Source organism: Chroicocephalus ridibundus, chromosome 4 (genome assembly GCF_963924245.1).
Source record: "Chroicocephalus ridibundus chromosome 4, bChrRid1.1, whole genome shotgun sequence".
Lineage (NCBI taxonomy): Eukaryota > Metazoa > Chordata > Aves > Charadriiformes > Laridae > Chroicocephalus > Chroicocephalus ridibundus.
Genome location: NC_086287.1, coordinates 5,710,594 through 5,737,425, shown reverse-complemented (window position 1 = coordinate 5,737,425; position 26,832 = coordinate 5,710,594). Strand labels below are relative to the sequence as shown.

Sequence of the window (26,832 nt, the reverse complement as noted above, 5' to 3'; positions counted from 1 at the left end):
TTTCTACCAGTAAGAAAGAAGAGCTGAATGTGAAGCATCCAGACACCCCAGGTTGATTATTATTTTTTTTAATTTTTTTTTTTTAAATTTATACCACCGTAAGTCTTCCTTACACCAGTTTAAATTTCAATGAACACCAAAGATCTACTTTAGGAGGAACGGTAGCTTGTTGGCAGGTACGTATTTCTGATGGCGGAGTACGTTCCTCGAACAATTATGTCTTATCACAACACTCACGTAAAATTTTACATCAAGCTGTACCATGGGGCCCTTTTAAATTCCCTTCATTAATGATGATTATGTAAGTACCACTAGATGTGAGACATTCATATTGCTTGTAGGAGTTATGATTTAATTCTATTACAATCTACTCCACCATTCGTGTAATCACTCCTGACACTTTACCTTTTGTTTCGTAAAACACTATTGTCTTCCACAGAAAAAAAACCAGATAATATTTTGTTTGTCATTGCAATCTGATTGAAAAGATGTTATTAATTAAATGTTGTACACAGTTATACCTGAAAACTCACTGACAGCTCTTGGGAGAAGATATATTACTGGAAGCCAGTTGTTATTTAGGTCTCTGAGGCAACACAGAGACACTCATAAATCTCCCACACGTTCCTGTGAGTTAGGCAGATATTATTCAGCATTTGTGGGGAACAGTTTGGATTTTCTTCGGCCTTTAATAGCGATTAGTATGGCTCGGTGTGGTCCCTGACTCCGGGAGCAACTGCAGAGGAACACCTGCGCTTGCTTTATCTCAGTAGGTGAGTTTGCAAATACACAGGGAGCAGAACTGAGAAGTTGCTTCCCTCACAAGACACAACACAACGTTCTGGTTTAGTACCTAGACTGAGCTTTTTGCCAAAAGGAGGAGGCAAAGACATTTTACCGGAGCTGGAATTTTCATTTTCTGTTTCTCACTCATTTATTTCTTGTCATCAGAAGTTTTACATACGGAGAAAATATTCCTTTACAGGACAAATAAGTAGAAACAGCTACAAAATTCCCACTGCTATAGTGTGAGTTTTGACCAAGTCCCTTAACTAGGAGCAAATGTCCTTTCACAGAAGTTATATTGGTAGTACTCCTCACATTAATACTATTGTTCTTATCTTCTGAGCAGAGAGAAAGTCCACCTCACAAACAAAGAGGAGATTTTTCAGAAATTATTACAATAAACTTGATATTATTTTTTTTCAGCATTTTCAACGTAGGGCCCATCGGTCTATAGAGAATAGGGAATTTCATCGAGAAAGGGGTTTTGAAAGTTCTTACCTTGGTCACAGAGGAACATAGAGAATTAAATTTTCCTCCTCAATGTGCTCTTTGAGCTGGGGCTGTGGCTTCTGAGTGCTCTGAAGGTAAATGGGATGTGACTAGTGATCAAACTGCTTCATAAGGAAAAGTTCATCACAGTCAGGGTAACTGCTTAAAATGCAACATAAACAAACAGGTCTGTGTCAATATTTTGACTCTGTGTAAACAGTTCAAGCTGTATCACTCTGGAGATAATGACGCATAATGCCGTATAAAACGCTCTGAAAGGGTTTTACTGAATTAATCTGCATTTGAGTTCTGGAAGAAAATTGGTCTGTGCAGTGGAAAAATGTGAACTTCTGTGCTCCGGTTAAATGTGATCCTACCAAGGTCCGGAGCTTCCAGAAAACATCTTGAGAAAGGGCTTCATTACTACCGGGTAAATGGGAAAAGAATGATTTTCAGACCCTGCACTGTCTTTAATCCCATTCACAGAGCTTCAGAAACTGGTGTGTATGACAGACTGGAATACATCTGATTTTGGCCAAGTAAGTATAAACGAAGTATTTCTTACAACTCTGATGCTACCTTTCTGGGCAAACTCTTTCTCCTCTCAGCAACATCAGGAGTTCACGTCTGGAAAGGACGGGGATTAGTGGTTTAAAACTCTGCTAATAAAACTAAGGGAAAGCAATCTGTACATAGGAGTTTATTTAGATGCCCACAAGTTTTAAATCATTCCCCTTTATATCTCAGCCCACTGGATATCTCGTCCAACTGAATTACCATTGGGTTTTACAATGTGATATACAAAATGAGCTGACGGTATGATTTACAAACATCCTTTGAGTATCATATAAAACACAACCGTTTCCCTTATTATACAATCACCAGGGCAATGCAAATATAGTCAATGCATTACTAGCTGAAAATGATGGGGCATTTTAAGAAAATAAATTTAACTTTACCACACAAACCTGTTAGATAAAACAAATCCTGTTTAAAAAAAAATGGGAATAAAGTTGTCTGGATGATTGCAATTAATTTTTATATCATTTTGCCACTTCCCCCTTATAAGAAACATAATAGTACTTCATTTAAAAGACGACTAATTTTTTCACTGTATAGTCACACTTCATTCTTATTAATCAGTTTCACATTTTCTGCATGAACCTATGAAAAACTCACAAATGTAGACTTTCCAAACTGTAGCCACTATACTTGTTTCTGCACTCTTTTCCATATACTCAGTGTTTAATTAAAGAAACAAAAAGCAAAAAACACTACACAAATGAGCAGAACAAAACACAACAGCACGTTAAAAAGGTGACATGTAAGCTGTAGATGCCATCATCGTAGAAATATATTCTTGTTCTAATGCCACAAACTTTCTAGCCTCATGAAAAAAATAGACGTTAGCTGAAAAGAATCTAAACTGTAACCTCAATGTAGCGCTAAGAGTTTTAATTTGTATTTCTGCCTAAACTTAGGTAGTAAAACAACACTGCGCGCATGGTAAATTTAAAACTATAGATTTTTGAACGTCGTAAAATATGAAAAGAGTAGATCTGTGTCTAAGCTGTAAATTGGGTAGTGAAAGTTACCAAGCGTTAAGGTCTCCTGTCGCGCATGTCACTGGTACAGGTGCTCCTGCACTGTGTCACTATGGTAGCAGTAACTGAGAATGGCAGACATCTTTACTACTGTAAATACAAAAAAAGGAAAAACTCTGAACTCATCAATGATCTTACAACTGAAAGCAAACTGTAACCTAGTCAATTTTAATTATATCATCTTAAGGCTCTCTGACTGTTTTATCACGGCACGACCCAGAGGGATTATACGCTTTTTTCAGCATTTGCGGTTTCTCTTGCAAGACAGAATACTGATAATGACTGGTGACTCTTTCCTGAATGTGTGTTGAATTGAGGGTGGAATGCAGTTTTAGTTCCATTTCTCACTACAGGAGTCTTGCTGCTGCTGCTCCGCATGTTTGGAGAAGAAAGTGCTTTTTTTGCCATTTCGTTAAGGTCATGGCATTTAACTTTATACATTTTTAAGACAGGCTTATTTTGATCGCTTCCATTCTGTCCAATCAAATATACCTTTGAATGCTTTAAAATGTTGGACAGCTGTGAAATATAAGTACTATGCAATTTGACTGTACATACATACATATTTTCATAAATACATCTGACAGGGACCTTGGAACTAAGTATGTGATATCATGGGACAAAATCACAACAGGCTGTCTTATTTGTAAAATCTAGATCCAAAGTAAGAAGAGTTGAATTCTATCATGTTGTCAATACACAAATTAAACCAAAAATACAGCATTAGTTTACCCATGAAATAATTTAAACATATTTGCAAATGTCTCGACAGGAAAAGTGTGTCATTTACAACACTGAAAACTTTTAACAACCATTGACTTATATGCGCTGTACTGTAAGTCACCCAGACAAGGCTAGCAAGGATGAGCATAGTGATAGGTCCCAAAGGCAACTCCCAAACATCTTCCTCATGCGGAGACTTTGGTAATTGTCTGTTGTATAAAACGCCAACGCTTATGACTTCATTTCAGGTGTTAACTTCATCGGTTTTCCTCCCTCGGCACAGTCCAGTCTGACTACGTCAGTTATTGTTGAGACACTCTAAATCCACCGAGCAGCAGACGTTCCCATTCTGCACAGACAAACAAGCAGGCGTCAATCACTGCCGCAGAAGAAGTTAGAAACAGCAAAGGGGCTGGTGGCATGCAGAGACAGAGGCATCTCTGACACATCTACCGCATACAAAAGTCTGCTTAACCCATCGTCCCAGGGTGTCCGAGGGGTCTGACTTTGCCAAATAGCACGGAACCGGCCTGAACTACACATGAACTAGAAACCTGAATGTGAGAGACTCAGCGGTCCCCATAATAAAATACACCACAGCAGTGGCAACAGACACGACTGGACTTTCCTCCCATGCAAGAAAGTTGATGGAGAGAGTTTTGACGTGATCCATGCAGGGAAGCTTTCTGCTCGTCTGAAAGAAGCAGACAGTTCAGATTCTTGATTCATGGCAGATATGGGGGAGGTGAGGGGGACATAAAGCTTTGGAGTTTAATCCGTTGTTAAATATCTTTCTGCAACATCCAGTCATTTACAAAACTATCTTATGTAATAAAAACCTACAGCAACCACCAAAACCCCAAACGAGCAATTTTTTTTTCCTTTTTTTTTTTAATCCAACACAAACCAATAGGAAAAACTCTGAAGAATGGCAGAAAAGCTACCTTCAATAACTTAAAGCCCTGGAGCAACAGCTTGGTTTCCCACAGTGACCAGAAGAACATTTTATATAACCCAAAACAACATTTTCATAATTCTGATATTAGCACAGTGGGGTCATCACTGCACGGAGTGAGGGAGACAGACTGCGCTTCTGCATTAGAGCCACTGGATTAAATCCATCTCGATGAGATCAGGGAACAGAAACTGTGACGTTCCCTTCCCACTTCTGTTGTGGGAGTGCCTTCATCTCTGGGCTGCACTGCATTTCTACTTGCGTACTTGCTGATGAAACTTTGATTACTTTTATTGCCTCTGCTTACCAGCTCTGTAAAACACATTTTCATGAACATTCACATTAGGCAATTATTAAGATATTAGCCTAGATTCATACTGAGAATGCCCAAAGGGCTCTCCAACAGAATGTCTGGAAGTGGCGCTAGGATATTACATATCTGTGCTCAACGTTTTCAACAAGCACAGAATTGTTTTGTTTCCACCCTGCAAAAAACAAACGGCATGAGTTTTCTGTAGGCTTCTACCATCGGCTCTCATTTACCTCCCCGAGATCTGACTGTGAGCTCCCCAAGGGCAGAACGCGACCCTGATTTTCTGCAGGAACATACATTTCCATTACCGTTCTGCCTTGCCCATCGTACCTTGCATTTGCAGGTTGTACAAGGCGATCCCACCATTGTCCATACAGCGCCGCTAAGTCTCGTGATTCCATAGCCATCTAGACAGGTTTTCCTGATGTCGTAGGTGATGCTGTCAGCCAGACAGGGGTCACTGACGCAGTGGGGACAGCACTCTCCTTCTGCGATGGCTGTGTACTCGCAGTTTAGATTTGGGCACAAAAGAGGCCAACAATCCACCTCTCCCTCCTGTAAAAATTGAAGCAAAGCTCATTCAATTTGTTGCCATTTATTAGCCACTATGAAACCTTCCATCCTGTTGAATGGAAAAGTTTTATTTTGCCAAAATTGAAATAAATTTAATGGATCAGCTCTGTTTGGTTGATCATATAAATGCACATTTGAATACTGAGCTGACGTTTCCTAAATGTAGCAGACTATCATTTGTTTTTTTCTTGACTAAACACCACCACTGTCACCATCGTAGCAGGGGAATTTGAATTCTTTGGGGTTTTTAAAGGCAGCATTAAATCCTGACTTCCAATATTTCCCATAAATTATAATTTTTGCAGTGATCACCTTGCAGAATCATGCCCTCTTTCTGCGTCTGGTCAGATAAACATCTCTGCAGGATCACAGCAACTGTTCAAATAGAAAATTAACACTGCAGATAGACGTGGGTTAGTGTGTTCGAGAAGCATTGAACATAATCTAACTAGGAACGGCCAAAATTGATTTTACTGTCAACTCCTAAAGGAATTGTTAGAGGAATACCAGTTATGTTCCACTGAGTCATTTTATTTTATTATTTAGCTTAAAAAAAAAAAAAAAAAAAGAAGTTTAGTAGATAGAAACATGGAGAAGAGAGAATCATCAGGTCACTTCTGTAGAGTATTGCTGTGTGCGTCTAAACCTAACCTGCGAAAGACTCCAGTAACGTGCATTATGCTACTCTGTAAGCACTTCAGCTCTTGAGAACATCCCACACCGCACAGAACCTTACATGTAGCATCGATTTAGGGCATCGCTGTCTTTTAACTCTGTATGTTAATCCAGTCATAAAATTAGGCAAAGAACTGCTAGTCACAAACTCAGTACCCCTTGTAAAACACGTCACATCTAACCGTTGCCGCTGGCTGCAAATGTTTCTTGCTCTTCGTTTGTGAACATTAAAAAAAAATAATACCGTCAGAGAATACAAAACACAATACTTACTGCTGTACTTTATGGATAATTATCTCTTAAGAGTAACTTAGCTTTGAATGTAATTTGTATCCCGATGCTCAGACACCTCTTGATTAATATCATATATAAAGACTATGTTATACAGACAGCTATAAATGGAAAACTGATAATTTTAATGAAGTTCATTGCTGCACTAATTAGTATATCTGTGCAAAACTTAAAGCTTTAGGGAAATAATCTACAGTGCCTAATGAGAAAATAAATGTTCTTCACTTTGCATGTTTGTCTAGTAATTTCAGTTTTCTTTATCCTTCTCTTTTTCGTTACTTTTTGCTAGTTCACCACGTGGCACTGGCATTCCTTTTTTCCAGCATTTGCTGAATGAAAAAAAAGAGAATTGCATTCTCCATTTTGGTAAGGCAGGCACACCGGCTGATGTAATTAAAAGCTGAAACTCCTCCAACCACATCCATCGCATGTGCAAAAAAAAATTTAAAAAGTCAAAGATCAGACAACCTTATAAAAGTTCTCAAAAGCAGACTAATGCTAAAGCTAATATAGTGTCAAGGTTCCCAAGCTTTTGTCATGCTTTTCATTTTGTTCATTAGACCTACTTATTCAGCAGTAAGAGGAAAACTGATGGTGTAGCTTTCAGGTCTCTGGTGCTCTGTAAGTGCTTTATCACCATTCACAGTCTGAGAAGCAGGTAAAGAGAGAGCCAAGAGCCTGCTTCCAAGCACGCTTTGCTAAAAATCATGGTCCTTGCTATTATTCTTGCTCCCTTCCAAAATGCTTTACTCGTACCAGGCAACGGCACTGCTGACAGCTGTAGGTCCAGTTGTCCCCACTGCGGTAGAGCTTGTGCCCAGTTTGGTCGAGGCACTGGCTGGTGACGCGGGTGTCACACTCCGGGCAGCAGAAGAGATCAGCGCTGGGGTTCTCGCAGTCGCAGGCTGTCCTCCGGCAGAAAATCCTCCCGTCCTGCAAGGAGACATCGCCCTGATGTCAACCACAAACTGTCAGACAGCAACCCGGATAAGGTCACAGGGTACATATACCAAAGGGCACATCTTTAGCATATCAGGAAATGTTAAGTTCTTAATATATTCAATGTTACCGCCAAAAAGGACTGGATCCTGCCAGTTGTAATACCTCAAATACCAGTATTGTCCCAATTTCTATCAGTGCATGGATCCAACACTGTCTGAACCTGAGAATACTGTTTTCCTGTCTCCAGCTAATTGAATTTAAAAGAAATCAGTATCTCAGAAGAAATTTAGTGAAGCATCTTCAAATTTCATTGGTTATATCAACGAACTCTTCAAGCAGTTGCCACTTTAATAAATATAGTATTTGTGTAGCACTATTTTGACTGAATGTATCACTGTGAAGAAAATAACTTGAATAAATAAAGTTATGAAGGTGGTCCCTTTAACTTCAGAGGAGCACAATATAGCAAAAACCAGAGTAGCACTAATCATCCTTAACTCTGAATTCACCACTGGTTCTGTTCTGCATCTGGACCTACAGTACACCAACTTAAAGCTAAATGGACTTATCATCATCCAGTATAATTCAGTTCATCTATTAAAGAGGAGCTGTATTCCATATTCCACAGGCTCTCCAAAATATGATTGTGCTCAATATTTGCTTACAGTATTGGATGTCCCATTTTGTTAAAGACCATTAAATAGAATTGGTTGAGATAAACAGAAGAATTGCTTCCGCAGGTAAAGAGAAAAGGATATATTATCATCACAGAAAAAAACAAATTGATTCTAATTCTAGTTATGAAAATTGGATGGACTACGGTGTTTGAAATTATACCCCTTATTGCAGGTGAGCCAAAATATTGATATGCCACACATAGACTGGGAACGGAAATCACGGCCGACGATGAGGAGATTATTGAAAAGTTCTGACATGCACTTCTTCTGCATTCAATGCTAGTTACTGGATTAGTCCTTATTCAAGAAAAGCACCCCCTGCAGCCAACTTGAAGGTAGAGCTGTGAGAGGAATGAAGCTATATTCTACTTTGGATCACAACTGTAAATTCCTAAAATAACCCAAGTCATTTCATTTCAGTTTTTCCATATCCTCATCAGAACCTTGTTCTGAGTCTATAAACCTGCATCTGATGTAAGAAGGAAAAGGGTTTTTGTCATTGCCACCAAATAAAGGGATACCTATATAAACATAAAGCAAGGGACTTTACTTCCTCTCGATCCTTTTAAAAGTGATTGCTAAAAAGAGTGACAGCACCCCAGGACATCTTTTCCGCAGGCAGACAAAATAGCCATAACCACAGCATGTAGCATGGGAGGTTCTTCTGTTTGTATTTTCATGTAGGAATCTGTGTTTGGGTGGTGTTTTTAAGCAAAGCCAGTCTTGGCCACAATGCAACACACACAAAATCCCAGTACGCGTGTCAGTCAGTGTCACTGCTGCATTTCATCGTATTTTGAATTGATTAGAATATTACTTTCTGTTGTAAGAATAACAAAAATGATTTCTTATGCCTGATAAGGAAAGCTGAAGAGAACACAGGATTATGGAAACGTAGAACACATGCTAGGCTCACATGGATCTGACCTGCTTTTGCCAACCACAGGGCATAGGACCAGATCCCCCTACAGTCTTTATTCAGTTTTGTGTCTACTTATGTCTAGTTTGGTGTTTTAGACGTGGAAGAAGGAATAAACAAGCTTTGTTTCCCTGCTCAGCAGTTTGAGTAACTCATGAGGTAGGGACGACTGCCCATTTCCTCAGCCACAGCTCCGGCTAGGTCCAGATTGCAGCGCTGGGAATAAACCCTTTCCACTGAAAAAAAAAAAAAAAAAAAAAAAGAAAAGAAGTCATCCTTTCAGCACGTGGTGAAAGAAGAGAGCCAAAAGCCTTTCCCTGATGGAGAGTTATAACTAAATCTCTGTTCTTGCAGGTGGGAAAGCACAACGGTCTTGTCTTCCAGCCCTTGCGGAGGGCAGACAGGCAGCGGCAGTTCAGCACAGGAGCTCTGCCAGGCGTCCCAGCTCCAGGCACGAGGGGCTGCACCAGGCGTCCGGGCAACCCAACGCCCTCGACGACGGCTGTCTCTCTCCTCTCCATAATGGAGTGCTGATTAATAATGGCTAATCCAATTCACTTGCCAAGCTTTTCAGATTAGTTTTCAAATTCCCCTTTCAGCTGATGACTGCTGGTAGTTCGGTGCTTCTCTGAGCTCCCGTGCTGTTACCTCTGGGGAGCAGCTAACCTTTTACGTTGCCTTTACTCTCTGCATTTCAGAACGCTGACAAAGCCTGATGATTTTGCCAGAGACCTTTTGGTAATCATAATACACTGCTACTCTCTTTATTCTTTAAGCATTTGTGTTTTATCTACAACCTCATTAGCTCCATGCCTTTCAAAAAACATTTTTATCCCTATACTGCAGTGACACAAAGCCTCTTAAGCTACAACATCTCACTTGCATCTTTGCAGCTCTACAGTAGCATTGGGAAATATATAGAAAACTGAGAAATACATAGAAAGCAACTTATTTTCTTTCAGTGGGTAATAGCATATAGCATCTCATTAGTACCTCTCCCTGCCCACCTTCCTCACTGAATCGGTTCTACGTGCTTCGTAAGCATCAGTGGTATGAACACAAAATTGTTCTTACCAAAGGAAAAACTGACACACAAGGGAATCGCTGTTAAGGGTGACTCGAGTTTCCCCAGAGCCCAGAGCTAATTTGGACAGAAATCAGACCCCGCAGAAACCAAACAACCAAACCGTTCTCACCATCAGGAACATGCTTCACCTTGGCATATCTCTCTGTTCCCAGCGCCGTGCTTATCCCCCAGGCTTTTTCACACAGGGAATGGAGGGCTGTCTTAATTAGAGGACAGACTCACAAGCCCAGATGTAGCCGGACTGTACAGCCAGGCTTAGTTTTCTCATGGGAGAGAGAAACAGCTGCCCACCCCCAACAAATTTCTACCGGTTTTGTGTATTAAATCCACAAGAGTTCAGGAAGATGCCTGTAGAAGACACCTCAAAATACTGAAGGTACTGTATTAATTTATAGTTTTGAAAATTTGTTTTTGTAAACTTTTTTTTTACTCAGATGAACAAGGATGGTTTGAAGAGACTGGGTCTGATGAAACACTGAAATAATCTGCTGTGCTTCAATAATAGAACTTTCCTTCATTACATAACTGAAGTAATATAATTTCTCATATTCCATAGTATCCTACTCCACAAATAACCTTACTTAATGAACTTCGAAGTTAAGTAAGGTAATTAATTTTCTTTGCTCCAGATTTTAAATTATTTTCAAGATGGGATCTATGTGTTTCAGCCAGTGCACAAAATACATCCATCTGACCTTTCCTAAAATAACAGAAGAAAAGCCAAAAGAAAACGTATTATTTAAAATCTGAAATGCTGATTTGTTTCCTAGATAGAACAAGCGAGTAGGATCATTTCAAAGTTTGAGTAGGAAGTATTAGGAATGATTTAGTTACACTCTGCCCTTTTCCGCACTGAAAACTGAGCGGGCTGCAAAAAGGTCGAGCAGGGCCAGGTCCCTGTGCAACTGCATGGAAAGAATGGAGTCTGGCAGCGGGGCTGAGAATTAAGCTGGTATATCGGAATCTATCACAGTTTATAAAATATGTTTCAATATTTCAATAAACGCTGAGTGAAGACTTTACGTCCTGCCTGGGATACGACAGAGGAGGAGCTCTCCCTGTTTTCCTTGTTCTATAGTCAAGAATTTGGCTCTTGAAACAAGGCAGCTACCCCTGAAGTGAAATTAAATGCAAATGTTAATTCCCAGAGGAAAAAAAACAGAAAGCGGGGAAGATAACGAAGGAAGAGTCATAGCAACAAACAGTGTCAGGCTTAGTTTAAAATATCTATGTACTAATCATTTTGTATATTTTCATATACTAATAAGAACATTCAACGTAAGAAATAAGTGCAATGAGAAATGGAAATAAAACAAATTACAAGCAATCTAATACTAATAGTTGTAATTCTGCCAAAAAATAGGGAATACTAATAGTTGTGATTCTGCAAAGGCAGACCAGATGTCTTCACATATATTAAAGTGTTTATTCTATGGACTGGAAATCCTTTCATAAGCCAGCCAGTTCCCCAAGATTACAATAAAAGCTTGATATATATTCAGTGGAGTTGTACACTTCAGCTTCTGAAGGGAGGAGTTTTAGGGAGCTTGAGGCTACTTGAGGTAAAAAATATAGCAACTAAGAAGAACATATTCCCTTTTGAACCCAAAAGAGCAATGTACTTTGCAGGTTCTATTCACTCTGAAGTTCTTGATTTTCCCTTCTGCTATACTATTGCAAAAGAGAAATGGTGAGGCTTTCAGCTTCTTGCAACTTCAAAACAACTCTTTTCCCTTGTCCCCCGCAGCCACTCTAATGCTCCTCTGGCTCATAAGCATCGAGACGTGGGGATTGATAAGGCCAATTCTCACGCTCTATGTTCAGCTTTTCGCAGTGGCCAAAATCTCATTTTACTTGAACTTATGCAAGGGCCAATAGTGTTCCACTGTGTCGAAGGACAGTTTTACCAGTGCTATGAATGCATCAGGTCAAAGTGGCCATAAAAGACCAACTATTTCTCAGATTGGTGCGTTTCTACAATTCTTCTAATTTCAGTGACAGCACTCCTCTTTTAACTAATGAAAATGAAGAAAGATGAGTCAAATGTTCTTTTAACTCAGTTACAACACTCAGAAAAGAACTGGAAATTTCCAGGGGGAAAAAGCCCAAAAAACCTGATCTAAGTATCAACTTTAAAGTTGATCTACTTATACTATGCCTGGTTTCTCCAAAGGTGCAGAAAGCTGCACCGCTCATGGGAGAGAGCTGCCAACACAGCCAAGCTGGGATCAGGAGGAGAAACCTGTCCTTCACCCTTCTTCACTTGAGGAAATTAAGTGCCTGCTGCTAGGTCCTCTGCCCTTTGACTCTTGCTCAGGTTTCCTTCTCACCCAGTTGATTTACACGTATTCCAAGTAAGAGGAAACACCACCAACAGGAAGATGGCTGACTACAGTACTTGTCCTGAGAGATGCACATTCATGTAAAAGAGAAATTAAAACCAGTTTTCAACATTTCCAGTAAGCGTGCTGATCGCCCACACGTTCCGTTCAAGGGTAACGCAAGACCCTCATCAAGGCACGCTCCGAGTGGCTCTGGCCCATGGGGTGACATGGTGGAAGCTCAGCAAGGTTAGCCATTATTCAGCTGTGTCAGTGATTGCACAAAATAAGAAAAAAGATGACTTCCCAGAAGAATTTCCCCATCGCAGCTTCAGTGCCCACGGCAGAGCTTACCTTTCGCCTCAGCGCTTTGGGCTTCCGCTAGTATTTTTGCCAACACCAGTGGCACTGCAATATTGGGTTTCTGACGTGAGCCCAGGGAATTAGAGGACTCCTGAAACCCAGACCAGCTGGATCTCACCTTGCAGGAACAAACGGAGCATCTGTCCTCCCTCAGGGTCCACACCTGCCCGTTCCGCTTGAAGCCGCCTTCATGGGGACAATCTCCAGTGCAAGATGGTCCAGACGGACAAAGGCAATCAAACCCTCCTGCCAGGTTCACACAGGCTGAATCATTCCAACAGGTGTGGGTCTTTAAGGCACACTCATCGATATCTGCAAAACAGCAGATTTATAATGCTTGGACATTTTTCTTCACAGGGCAAATTTTATTTCTGTATTAAGTAATTAGTGCTCATCTGCCTTGCTGGTGGAAGAGGCACCAGCAAGAGGAATTCTTTCTGATATCTTCCGTATTTACTTGCTAGACATTAAACACTGATATTTTTTTTTAGGTTATTCTTCAGTGTTTATTTGGATTCCACCAAGAATTCTTAAACTACCTCCAGCAGGCCTAGTTGTAAATGCTGAGACTGACAAACCCAGTGGAACTGTATATCAACAATGAACATTAACCTTCAGCCAAGGGTCTATAGCGATCTCCCAGGGACTGGAAACTAGGGAACAATCAGATTGACTTTCTATCTATTAGACCACTCTCTGTTCTGGATTTCACACCAAAATAGAAGTGCACTACTCTTCATAAGTTCCTAGCATAATCAACATTTCCCATACTAGAAGGAGTCAACTGCATCCTTTCCCGTTGCTGGAAGGAATAAGACAATTGGGGAAAAAGAAAAAAAAAAAAAAAGAAAAGAAAGAAATCAGAGGCATCTCATGCAGAAAAAGAGCCTTAGAAAAAAGCTATGCAGGAAAAGTATGATTTAGCAATGACACAAAGAAATAAGTAACAAAAGAAACTCATTACACACTAGAGAAAAGTGAATTACAGTATCCCATTAAAATTGCTTTTGGAGGGTAAAATATAATTACGCAATATGAATTTATCTAGGGAGTTAATGCAGCATTCTTTTTCTTGCAACAAAAGCCATGACACATTTAAGCGCATTGTTAAAAACAGGTATTTATTTCAGAACATAACTGTGGACTATTCTTAAACAACATATTGACAGACTGACCAGATAAAATACCAGTAAACTGGTGGGCCTCTTTTGTTCCAACATGAACAATGAAAACTGTAAGCAATAGTGTGAAGAAGGGTGAAAAATAAAATCTTCTAGAAATAGGCGATGGTCTCTTTCATGAAAATTCCAGAATACTATTACATAAATTCAGAAATTACAAGGAAGAACCCTCAACACTTACCAGTTTAAATGACCTTATTGCTAGTATGAAATTTATAACCGCTCAATATATCCCAAGAGTACTTTTAATTCCTCTCTAAACCAACAAATTTAAAAATTCAATAGAATTTACACAGAGAAATTACCAAAAGTCTAATTCAGGTGGAGTGTGATGGCCAGTTGCCCTACTTTTTGGACAAGTGCCATGGCTTTGCAAGTCATCTCCTCAGAAAGCCAGATCTTAAAAAATGGTAGCAATTCTCTCAATCTGCTGAAGGAAACTCTCTATAACAATCGAATCACTAAATTCCCTCTGACCTGGTTAGTAAAATTACTGATTTCAATTCATAAATAGCCCAGGAACAAGTGGAAACGTGGTAGTGCCCTTGACCAAATGCAAAATCAACCTGCACAACTGAGTCAAGGGCCTGGGCCACCAGAAAATGGCTGTTCCTCTTTCTGCTTATAGACCCAAAGGGACGCTGGAGACAATCCCACTGCAGAAGGACTTCACTCCTGGGCTAACCTGGGGGCCAGTCCTTTCTCAGGGATATTCCCAGTGGCCTGATAGCACGATTCAATTACTCATCACTCAGACTTCCCTAAAAATGGGGTACTTTGCTGCACTGACAGTCTTAATTGCCAAAAAAGAATGTTATGGCTCTAATGTGTAATGAGTACTTGAAAGCTCCACTCTCAGTGGTGTAAAAGGTGCTGCACTGAGAGAAACTTAAATTTGCAGTTTGTTGTTTAACAAGTGCCAGAGTATCACAGGAGGTAAAAACCATGAAGAGCGACATGAAGAGAGCTATGAATGAACTGGTGTGAAATGAATTACATTCAAACAGCTACTCTAAGACTTAAATTATTCTTTAAAACATCCCATTTTTCTTTCAATAGACTATGACTTGTATTTTATGTTGAAGACAAAGGTATAAATGAAGCATTCTCTTTGTCTTTGGTGAGTTCACCAAGCTTCGTCAATATTCTCTTCCCCACCATATTAAGGGCTCCTTGAATAGCAGATATGTAGGATGTAGCAGGATCAGAGTGCAGATTAGAAGGGTAGCTTTCACAGTTCAAAACTAAAAGGATTTCACAGATGAATATAAAGGCATATTGCCTACAGAGTTCCATGTAATTGCTTTACTTATGACACAGAAATCTAATTCTGTTTCTATGTAATTTAACAGATTTATGGAAAGCCAGATGTTAGCAATTACAGAAACTAACATTATTCATATTCGCACTAGTACAGACCTGTTCACACTGCACAAAGCCAACTTAATCTGTTATACATATCCAAAAGGGAAGAACACAGTATTTACGTACTGCTACTGCTGTTCTCCGTTTAGCACATGGAAAAAGGCTGCCCCATTAAGAGCAGCCCAAACTGGTAAATGGGACATTCTTGACAAAGAAACCAATCAAGCAAAGCTGAGTAACATAGCGTGAACATAAATTCCTAATTGCTACTCAGTTTGCTCATTTTTTTTTCGTTCTTTATGCAAATGATGGTTTCTTATTATTTTATAGCATTTATTATTTAAAAGTTTTAGTCATTAATCAAATATAAAAGGCTTGGACACTGCACTCATTTCCAGCTGAACTTTTAATAGAGCTAATTTTCTGAGAACATCCCTTTGGCAGTTTTTTTTCTTGTCACTGATTGCATTTCTAAAAGTCAGAACAAACAGCCGATGTTCCCAGTAACTTGAGGAAAAGAAGTTGTAAGCGTAACGTGTTTTTGTCCCTTTCACTCTTTCAGCCTCAAACCAGATCGGGGGAGATGGGGAAGGGAAAAAAATCACAGACAAAACCTCCTATGCTGTTAAGCTTAAGAAAGTGTTTCAGTTTAATGGAGATCAAATGAACTTGCTCGTATTGACACGAGATCAGCATGTAGATGGCTATGCAAAACATGGAAGAAAGTACTCATATTTAGTGTGAAATTTCTGCTAACAACTAGAAACAACGTGTCTACCTAGGTGTTGAAAAATTAGGCTACTTTAAAATTCTGAACATGTCCAAAACAATCTTCTAATGAATATGAAAATTGTACGATAGGACTCTTGCATATAGATTATTTTTATATTATTCAAATCCTTTCTCAGCTCAAACTCCCCACACTCCCATCAGGTTTCCTGCGCTTTTCCACAACTGCTCTCAGAAGAATCGGGCCCAAAACTGGAACGTTTAAAGGTGGGCAAGGCAAAACTGTACACAAATCGTATTTCCTATTGTAACAACACTGGGTAGGAAGAAGATGAAAAATTCATTTATAAATCAAGCAACTTTGAAGAACAATAGACAGCTACGTATGTGAAATAGCAAGGAGACTCCATAGCCTTTCCCTGCATATAGCCCAAGAACAAGATGTCTGTCTTGAGCTTTGGGGGGATTAGTTCTTCCATGTATCCCGTCAACCTGTGAAAACAATCTTATTTTCACACCTGGAATATGACTTTGCAATTCTTTTCATTATGTTGAGACAATCTGTAGCAGGCTACTAATTAACCCAAGTAAAAGTGGCAGAGCTTTACTTGCCCCCCTCCACAGAGTTCCTTTTTAAGGAAAAGTGAGGATATAGTGGAAGTGATCATAATCAGAATTTTGCTTGTCATGCTAGCCTTACGCTATTTCCTATCAACAACATAGAGCCAACAGCAAAGTGATTGCTGCCAAGATATGCCACGTCAAACGTTGCACAGGACTATCGTAAGACTGATCAAGATCTTCACTCTTCAAACACTCCCAATCTGTGCTGCTTTTAATAAATGTACGGCAACAAGTACCTGATCATTTGTATTTTAGCCCCGATGCAACTAGTCACATTTTACGGATGGGAAAAGAAAGACCCCAGATGCGCTCATTTCCCAGTATTCTCTCAAGGTACACAGAGATAGCTTGGTAACGTGGGCAGACAAGAAATCAGAATCAAAATGGAACAGAATAATCCCCTGAGATGCAGGGGATCCTTTTCCATCCTTTTTGGCTGTAAAGAGAAGTAATTTGCCTCAGATATTATGAGAGGTCCCATGGCCACTGTATTTGAATGGGGTAGAAGACAAGCATGACTGTACATATCAACACAAGTTCATTAACTCGGCTTCACTGAAATTTTAAACAATCCCCAGCTACTTCATTTCTTAGTTTTCAAGGCTATTCAGGTTTTAATGGTATGACTTTTCTATAGAGCCTTAATAAATGTGTGCAAGCAAGTCATGCAGTGTGGTGCTCTGTGATATCATGATAAGCTGTTGCAGAAGAAAGAACCCTACTAATGTGCTGATTTTAACTGTTATGGTACATTAAACCATTACAGTATAATGTTAATGTGAAAAATGTATGCTGGGCTCCCAAGCCAATATATACACAAGTTAACTAAACACTGTTTTGACATATCATTTTTCACAGGCAACTTGTCACTTAACATATTTGCCTTCTTTCTAAATCAAAGTGATTTGGACTCGTCTGAAAAAAAATCATCACTAAACAGATTCATTTTTAGTTAGAGAATATTTTATGATAGTACTTTTATTCTACAGAGACATTAATGGTCTATTAAAGAACATTGCATAGTAAATTAGACTCTGAATATAGGATTTACTAACGCTTTCTAGAAATATAGAAATGACTAAACACTATTACCTTGAAGACATGTAAAGCAACTTTGTCTCAGAATACAAGAATTGGAATTTAGTAAATGGAAAGTAAGCACAACAATTTTTATTTTGCAGGATAAAATCCACAGACACAGACATTATGAGCTTTAAGAAATTCTAAGAGCAGAACAGAAGAAACTCATAAAAGAGCTAGTTCTAGAGTTGGTCTTGGATACTCTGTACCATACGCAAACCTTTCTGTCTGCTCTATAGAAGACCCTTCTGTCTTCTCTAACGATAGATAGAAAAGCAATTCCCAGCCACACAGGAAGATTTTCAGAGAGTGAATCTAGTTTTTTTCTTTGACACAGAAAGGGGGCAAAATGAACAAAGGAAAAACCTCCTTTTCGCTTACTTTCTAATCTAGGTAACAGACACCACTGCAGCATACCATGGAGTATACGAAAGCTCCAAGAATGGATTTAAACTCCTTCAGACTTGACCCTCAAGCATTGCCTGCACCCAGCTTTTGTGGGAGCCTAACACAGGGGGAGTTGTCTCTCACAAGCTGCTGGCTCCTACCTTTTTCCAGCCTTCGTTTCCCCACAACAGCCACTCTAACCCTGCAGTGAGGTCTAGCTACGCAACCTTTCAGGACGAAATACATGGTGAATCCCATGGTTCTTTGGTGGGAGAAGGTTCCATACTAAGCTTCCCTACAGAGTTTGCCCTGATTCTTAAAGAAAATTAAAAAAACAACCAACAGCTGACAGGGACTGCTGCCTTGGTTGATTTTCCTTCTGTGTGCTTGCAAGTCACAACGTAGAGACTCTCAAAGATGAAACATCGTGGAAAAAACGGAATCGGGAATTATGTACTCCATAGTCTGAACAGCTGTCTACAGAATAGAAGCACCTCTCTTAAAGAGAGATGGAGATTAAAAAGTATAATTTAATTTGCTTTTATTTTTCTGCTGTTGACAGGAGCAAGCTTTGTGGGACATTATTAACTTCCCAGAACAGCATTTCTTTGCCAGTTTTTTCCCTTCTTCTGGTTCTGATAATCTTAAAGGTTATCACTGAAAATTCAGTGGTGAGGGTATATTCAATGACTACCTTACGAGGCAGCAGTATTTGGCAACAGGTACTTAGTGCAGGGAAAAAACAATGTATGCCAGTTCCTTCAATATGGTATCAGTAGATAGTTAATACAGGAATACGTATCAAACAGCAACTCATAGCTCTCTATAAAGTATTTTTGCCTGTCTGCCTTAAAGCCTAGCAAAGCTCCTATTAAAAAAGAAAAAAAAAAAAAAGAAAAACCAACAACCCAGCAACTATAGCCTACATGTTTTAATTGCCAAGTAAACTTTAGTAGCAGCTTAGTACAGCAATTGTCTTTTGTCTGCAAGCAGTATTCTTAATAACATATTGTGAAAGGCCAGTGCCTCATAAAAACACCAATGCTAGAAATTAAATTATATTTTCTTAATTCGAGCCTGCTCACCATCACCTTATGAAGCTGACATCTTTTATAAAAGCATGGCTATGGAAACATATTCCCTTTTCAAAGCTGCCTTTGGTTGATATTTTGAGCAATAAAAAAATTCTCCCAAGCTTGAAGTGGCCTGGCCAACTCGTACATCCCGATTACCCAAGCTCTGGCGCAGTATTATGACCTTCCCTGCTGCATCCGTTGATTTACTCATTTGTCCCTTGCCAGGTGACAAACTCCACTGTTTTCTCCTAGTCAATGAGAATAAAGCTTTTAGAAGCACTGACCTATCACAACACTTCCCAAATAGATGTTATTTTTTAAAACGTTCTGCAAGCACTGCAGAGAGGCTGCAAGCAATGACTCAGCTCCAAGACCACCTACATATAAACGGAGGGAAAGGGGGTTAAACCCACAGATACACAAACGCACCCAGCAAAAGCAACCGGCTGCCTGGGCTTTGGGCAATCTGTCAGAGCCGAGCGCTCCCTCCCACGGCCTTCTGATTTTCATATGTTATGATTATTTTGTGGGGGAGGGTTTAACCTTTTTTACTTACGTTCTTAGCCTACTTATTGTTCCCCAAGTTTTATCCTTCAGGGAGGAAGAAGAAATGTTTCAAAACATACTGAAGGGCAATGGCCCGAATCCACCTCAGGTACGCACCAGGATTTCAGTATAGACTCTACAGAATAGGACAAAATGCTGTTGCCAAGCAGATGAACCCTCTTTTATCTGAAATAGAGTGAATGACTCTGGCCCTGACCCTAAATACTCCACCATGCAAACAAGCTCTGTAACGTGATGAAAGTCAGCGTTCAAGAAACTGAGTTTTAGCTAGAATAGAACGTGTAGTGTTATCTATCTGTCATTTTAACCAATCCTTAGTTGCGCTTTAAAATAAACATCATAGTTTGAAATTTCTTTGTCAATATGGGTTAGAAGAATCTTTCAATTAATTTTTAGTTGGTAAACCAGTATAATGAAATAAAATAAACTGGTTCATTCTCTTCCTCACTGGTACCCTGCAGCAGATGGTTCAGAAAAGCTATTTCATTAAAAAAGCCCTGCTAATTTCACATTCTGTTCACAACTTGCATATGGAAAGACTAGCACCTCACCTTACGGACTTCCAGCATGGTGGGCAGGTCAAAACAAGGGCAGTTTGTTTTCAGGAAAACTCATCCCTTCAGTCTCCACAGAATATAGAACATTTTGGGCTCCTTTTTGCTGCGAGGCAGCCGAGAGCCCTTCCCTTTCACAGCGATGCAACGCAAGCGATACTGACCTTTTCAGCCCAGCTACGGGCCATTCCAAACCACAGTCTTCTTTAGGCATCTGTCTTTTCCTGAGACCACCCTGAGCCTTAGACCTTCTTCGTCCCCAGCCAGCAACATCAGGTCAGCCTGACAAGGGACAGGGCTCCCCACGCAGGCAGTACAGGTAGCCATCAGGACTGCTACAAATGCCCCTCGTCCCCAGTTGCCTCAGGCTTTTTGAAGGTTATGTCATGTTGCTTTGGCTTCTCATAGAAGATGTATTTTCAACACTGCTCTACCCATCACTCCCTTTACAGTATTTTAATAAGCCAGAGGAGAACTCTTAACATTTGAAAATCTGCTTAGAAATATACGGACTTTCACAGGGTGTTTTATTTATTAAGTCAGAAAATGCTATATAATATGCCTTTTTTTTTTTTCACAGCCTCCCAAATGAAGTTGATTGCTGTGATTTTATTGAGCTCCCCGTCAGCTTAGACAATATGTAAAAAGCTAATATAGCTGGGCAATCTACAAAATGTTAGTTTTGAAAATAATTAGTGTTCCTCTACATTCTTAAATCACAATGCTATCTTATCACAAGGACTTCTAATAGCCAAAATTTGTAAAGATGGGAATGTTTGTTACAAGGAAATGTATATATTTTTATTACAGTTTTTTATTTTAACTTTTACTTTATCTGTATACTTTTCATCTTAGAAAGATCACTTTGCGCTTAAGGATACGACAAATGAAATTTACTGTGCTAAAAAATAAAAGGTCTTTCACAGAAGCAACAGAAAAGCTTTTATACACAATACATAGAACTGAGTAGAGATGAAGTAACTGAAATTCCAAAGAAAGGACACAGAACTATGAGAAGTTGATCTGTATCTCCATAGAAGTTAAAATGGGATCCTTTCTAAATAGTTTTAAATTGATCTGATAAAATATCCTATAGAAATTTCGGATAAGGCTTCTAAGAAAAGTGAAAAGGTGAAAAAATTGTAAGGTAAAGGTAAGCCACAAGTACCATCTTCACTATGATATTATTACTGCTTACGCGCTGCAGCGGCACACAGTCTTACGTCCAGTCAAGGCCACCCAGACTGCCAGAACCAGCACTAAATCCTCATGGAGCCTCATCCTTTGCCTCCCACAGAAACAACTGGCAAACTCCTCCACATCCTTTAAAACTTCCACTTGGTTCGTGCTCTTAGGGCCTTATTCTGAAAACGTGGTGCATAAAGAGCTTGATGCTATTTGCATAATTCTAAAAAGAAAATGATGAAGATGCCAAACAATGGGAAACAAACAAATTAAAGCAACACAGAAAGGCCCCAAATGTGTTCTCATATCGCTCTGCTGAAATTTGAAAATGGCAAACCAACCCTTCCCCTTCTGTGGCCTATTACACTCCCCAGAAAGCCTACTTTCACTTCAGGTTTTACAGCAACTTATTATGATAAATGGCAAAGCACAGTAAGTCACACTTCGGATCTCCGACTGCATCCCTCCTGTAATAACCATTCAAAAACGTGACACATCTTGAACTAGCACCCACGCTGCGTGGCCGGGGATGCTGACAAACACGGACACGCTCGCTTGCATTCTCATTTCAGCCTTAAACACAGTAACTGCTCAGGACAGTGTCTCAATAGTCACTTTGTAACACCATGCAGAAGGAGGAAAAAACAAAAAAGCGCTATGCTGATCATTGCTTACCAACACAGGACTCCCCGGAAAGAGAATAGCTTCCATTGTCATGGAAACCGCTTCTGCACTCACAGTGGTACCACCCTGGGAGGTTAACACAGCGTGAATGGTTGTGACACTCAATGATCCCCTCTGCACACTCATCAATATCTGCCTCAGAGAAAAACACAAGCCAGCCAGGAAATTAATTTCCTTTGACACCAATGCTTTAGGTTTGTTTTTTTTTTGTTGTTGTTGATGGGTTTGGTTTTTTTGGGGGGTGTTTTTATTTTTTATTTTTTTAGATCTTCCTTTAAGAGGTGGATCAAGGTTTATTATTACGGTTCCAAACAACAGACACTTAAAACATAACAACAATAAAAAAGAACAGTAATACATCATGGAATGTGATACATACAAGATGTTTGTTTACACCACAATTTGTTTAAAATGCAAAGCAAACATGCAGGGTTTTTTTTGTTCTTTGCTTGTTTTTAACTCAGAAGTTACATTTGTCTGTGCACATAAACCATTGCAGAGCAGGTTCTCCACTGAAAAGGCAGTTTCAGCAGTTTTCCTGCTTTACAAACTGCATGTCCCAGGACACCTTGGAAAGAAAGAGCATTTTCTTCAGGATTTGTGATTCTAGCGTTCAGCTGCGATATTTGCAACTACGTAGCACTGAAGGTGTTCAGAGCACTTTGCAAACAACAGTTAATCTCTCTTTTTTTTTTTTTAATATATGATCAAAATAAATACCTAGTCTCTGTATAACGGCATGTGACAAACAGAAAAAGCAGTCCGTGTTACAGCTGCAATAAAACATTTAGCTGGAAAAGAGTGAGGCAAATGACAGCAAGTCTGCAGCAATGGAAAGGTACAGCAAGATGAAAACCCCACGGAGTTTCAATAAATGTGCTGTTTTTGTAAAGCAGTTTTTAAAATTTCTGTAACGTGGTTAATAGAGCCCTCATAATTGCTAGTAACCTTGGTTAATCACGGCTGGCACCTGGCGGCTTCTCCCCTTTGAGCATTTTTCAGCACATTTTGTAGGGTTGTAATTAAAATTAGCAAATTAATTATACGTTAACCTTGCGGTAATTTAAGAAGCTATTATATTTTCATTCCTCTGTTTAGCTCAAGCTTTTTTTTTTTTTTTTTTAAATCTTGGACAGTTTTCAGCTGGGTACCTCATCAATTAAAATGAATCTCAAATTATCCACAAATATAAACCATTTTCATCCATTGAGATTTTTCTTTTCTTGGCAATCGGCACATGTAAAATATGCATAAAATTTTGTACACCAAAGACACAAATTTGGGGAAAACAGGTTCTGAAACTGCATTTAGTTCTGCAAGCATCAAAGTACCAATGTCTTGTGATCCTGATGCGAGACTGACTGAGTTAAGGTTATTAAGTAACCACGGAGTGTAGTTTTCATCTCAATTTACAAAATACATACACCAATACGGTTTCATGGACTGCAGTGGAGTCACATTGATGTACGGTGACATTGATTTGAATGAAGTATCTTGCAATACAATTCCATTTTCGTACATCTTACAAGCAATACTACAGAAAACTTTGATTTTTCCTCATTTAAGTAACAATATTTATTCTTGGTGAAATACAGCTGGGAAACCTAAACAAATGCCTTTTTCCAGTTCTGTGTTCACCCTCACTCAAGAATGAAGCAAGTTATCTACATAACAGGGTTATAACTATTATATTTCTAGCCTTATTCAGCTTCCATCTAACAATAAAGTCAATTTTTTTATGCTTTAAAATCTGTCACTGCTGCCACCTTTTCTGTACTTTTTATTTTGTAGAAGCTAATTTTAGTGTTAAAACACTGCACAAATCTAGCTGTCCATCAACGATGAGTGCTGCTTGCAAACTCCGACACTTTCAATTCATTACAGCAAATGGAATTTATAACCATGATCTTTTCACATGTCATGGCTGATGGAACAAGTTTAATCCTATTTGGAAAGTGAATGACTTTGCTATTGCAGGTCAATTGCAAATGAATCCTCCTTCTTGCTTTCTTCTCTTTCCCAGTGTTGAATTAGAGAATGCTCCTGTTTCAAGATTGCTTCCTCAGGTCAGTCCTGTATGGGACCTCTATCCATTCAATTTTACATTTTTAATTTACAAAATCAATAGAGTTTTCCTAAAGTTCATTTCTAAACTTGAGCCCTGTAGAGTGTATTTGATTTAGGCTCATGGTATAGGATACTAATTGCCCAGTAGATTACTCTTCGGAAAGCCTGTCCGCCAGGATACTGAAACTGAGCAGCAGTTTACTTAATGGAAGAAGAGTGTCAGTGTATGAGTCTCTCTAGATTATTGCAGAAAAGTAAAATACAAAGAACTATTTCAAGGCTAGATTACTTTATTGTGGCAGTACTGTACCTGTCTACAGCTTCTGCCCACTGATATTTAGAATCATAGAATTGTCTAGGTAGGAAGGGACCTTTCAGATCATTGAGTCCAACTATCAACCTAACACTGGCAAATGCACCACTAAACCGTGTCCCTCAACACTACGTCTACCTATCTTTTAAATACCTCCAGGGATGGCGACTCCACCCTTCTTCCCTGGGCAGCCTGTTCCGATGTTTGATAACCCTTTTCAGTGTAGAATTTTTTCCTAATATCCAATCTAAACCTCCTCTGGTGCAACTTGAGGCCATTTCTTTTTGTCCTATTGCTTGTTACTTGGGAGAAGAGACTGACCCCCACCTCTCTACAACCTCCTTTCATTTCACAGAATCACAGAATCTTCATGGTTGGAAAGGACCCTTAAGATCATCGAGTCCAACCAAACAACCTACAATCTCTAGTGCCACATCTAGACATTTCTTAAATACCTCTAGGGATGGTGGCTCAACCCCCTCCCTGGGCAGGCTGTCCCAGTGCCTGACCACTCTTTCAGTAAAGTAATTCTTCCTAATATCTAACCTAAACCTCCCCTGCCGCAACTTCAGACCATTTCCTCTGGTCCTGTCATTATTCACCTGGGAGAAGAGGCCAACCCCCACCTCTCTCCAGCCTCCTTTCAGGCAGTTGTGGAGGGCAATGAGGTCTCCCCTCAGCCGCCTCTTCTCCAGGCTAAACATGCCCAGCTCCCTCAGCCTCTCCTCATATGCCCTGGTCTCCAGACCCCTCACCAGCCTGGTAGCTCTCCTCTGGACACGCTCCAGCACCTCAATGTCCCTCTTGTACAGAGGGGCCCAGAACTGGACACAGCACTCGAGGTGAGGCCTCACCAGTGCCGAGTACAGAGGCACCATCACTTCCCTGTTCCTGCTGGCCACGCTGTTCCTGATACAAGCCAGAATGCTGTTGGCCCTCTTGGCCACCTGGGCACACTGCTGGCTCATGTGAAGCTGGCCATCCACCAGGACCCCCGGGTCCTTTTCTGCTGGGCAGCTTTCCAGCCACTCTTCCCCAAGCCTGTAGCGTTGCTGGGGGTTGTTGTGACCGAAATGCAGGACCCGGCACTTGGCCTTATTAAACCTCATACAGTTGGCCTTGGCCCATCGATCCAGCCTGTCCAGGTCCCTCTGTAGAGCCTTCCTACCCTCAAGCAGATCAACACTCCCACCTCGCTTGGTGTCATCTGCAAACTTACTGAGGGTGCACTCAATCCCCTCATCCAGATCATTGATAAAAGATATTAAACAAAACTGGCCCCAAAACTGAGCCCTGAGGGACACCACTGATGACTGGCCGCCAAGAGGATTTCACCCCATTAATCACAACTCTCTGGGCACGGCCATGCAGCCAGTTTTTAACCCAGCGAAGAGTACACTTGTCTATGCCATGATTCGCCAGCTTCTCCAGGAGAATGCTGTGGGGGACAGTGTCAAAGGCCTTACCAAAGTCCAGATAGACAATGTCCACAGCTTTCCCCGCATCCAGAAGGTGGGTCACATGGTCATAGAAAGAGATCAGGTTGGTTAAGCAGGACCTCCCCTTCCTAAACCCATGCTGGCTGCCCCTGATCCTTTGGCTGCCCTGCACTTGCCGTGAGAGCTCACTCAAGATGATCCTCTCCATGATCTTTCCTGGTACCAAGGTCAGGCTGACAGGCCTGTAGTTCCCCAGATCCTCCTTCCGACCCTTCTTGTAGATGGGCATCACATTAGCCACCCTCCAGTCATCTGGTACCTGCCCTGTAGACCAGGATTGGTGATAAATGATGGAGAGAGGCTTGGTGAGCTCTCCCGCCAGCTCCCTGAGTACTCTTGGGTGAATCCCATCCGGCCCCATAGACTTATGTACGTCTAGGTGCAGAAGCAGATCATTGACTGCTTCCTCCTGGATTATGGGTGGGTCGTTCTGCTCTCCATCCTTATCTTCCAGCTCAGGAGGCTGAGCACCCTGGGGACAGCTGGTCTGACTATTGAAGACGGAGGCAAAGAAGGCATTAAGTATCTCAGCCTTCTCCTCGTCATTGGTTGCAATTTAGGGAGACACGAACCAATTTCTTAAACCAGCAAAGCTGGGGAAATGGGACTCACTTTCAGTTGGATAGGTTCTTCCTTTACTTCCTTACACCAGTAGAGGTACACCAGTACTGCCCTACCCATGCCAGGGGGCAAAGGAAAAGGAGGTGCTTTGCAGGCTGCTTTGGGAAAATCTGCCACAAAAGACACCATTGATGCAGAAGCAACTACTAAAAGAATAATCCCTTAAGCTCTGCTCCCTCCCA

At 40.3% G+C, this 26,832-nt stretch overlaps 1 protein-coding gene across 5 annotated transcripts in view; it reads right to left on the bottom strand.

The window, feature by feature from the left end:
* Positions 1 to 1,959: 1,959 nt before the first annotated feature.
* NELL1 (neural EGFL like 1) overlaps positions 1,960 to 26,832 on the bottom strand; it is a 293,137-nt gene continuing 268,264 nt past the window's right edge. For 2 of the 5 annotated variants that reach the window (XM_063332728.1, XM_063332729.1), the window contains exons 16-20: positions 22,142 to 22,282; positions 12,837 to 13,030; positions 7,166 to 7,342; positions 5,201 to 5,425; positions 1,960 to 3,951 (exon numbers count right to left, since the gene is read on the bottom strand). In XM_063332728.1, coding sequence (XP_063188798.1) covers positions 3,901 to 3,951; positions 5,201 to 5,425; positions 7,166 to 7,342; positions 12,837 to 13,030; positions 22,142 to 22,282 — 788 coding nt within the window. In that variant the 3' untranslated portion in view covers positions 1,960 to 3,900. The remainder of the gene's footprint in view (positions 3,952 to 5,200; positions 5,426 to 7,165; positions 7,343 to 12,836; positions 13,031 to 22,141; positions 22,283 to 26,832) is intronic. The other 3 variants (XM_063332732.1, XM_063332733.1, XM_063332731.1) reach the window with 2 other exon arrangements.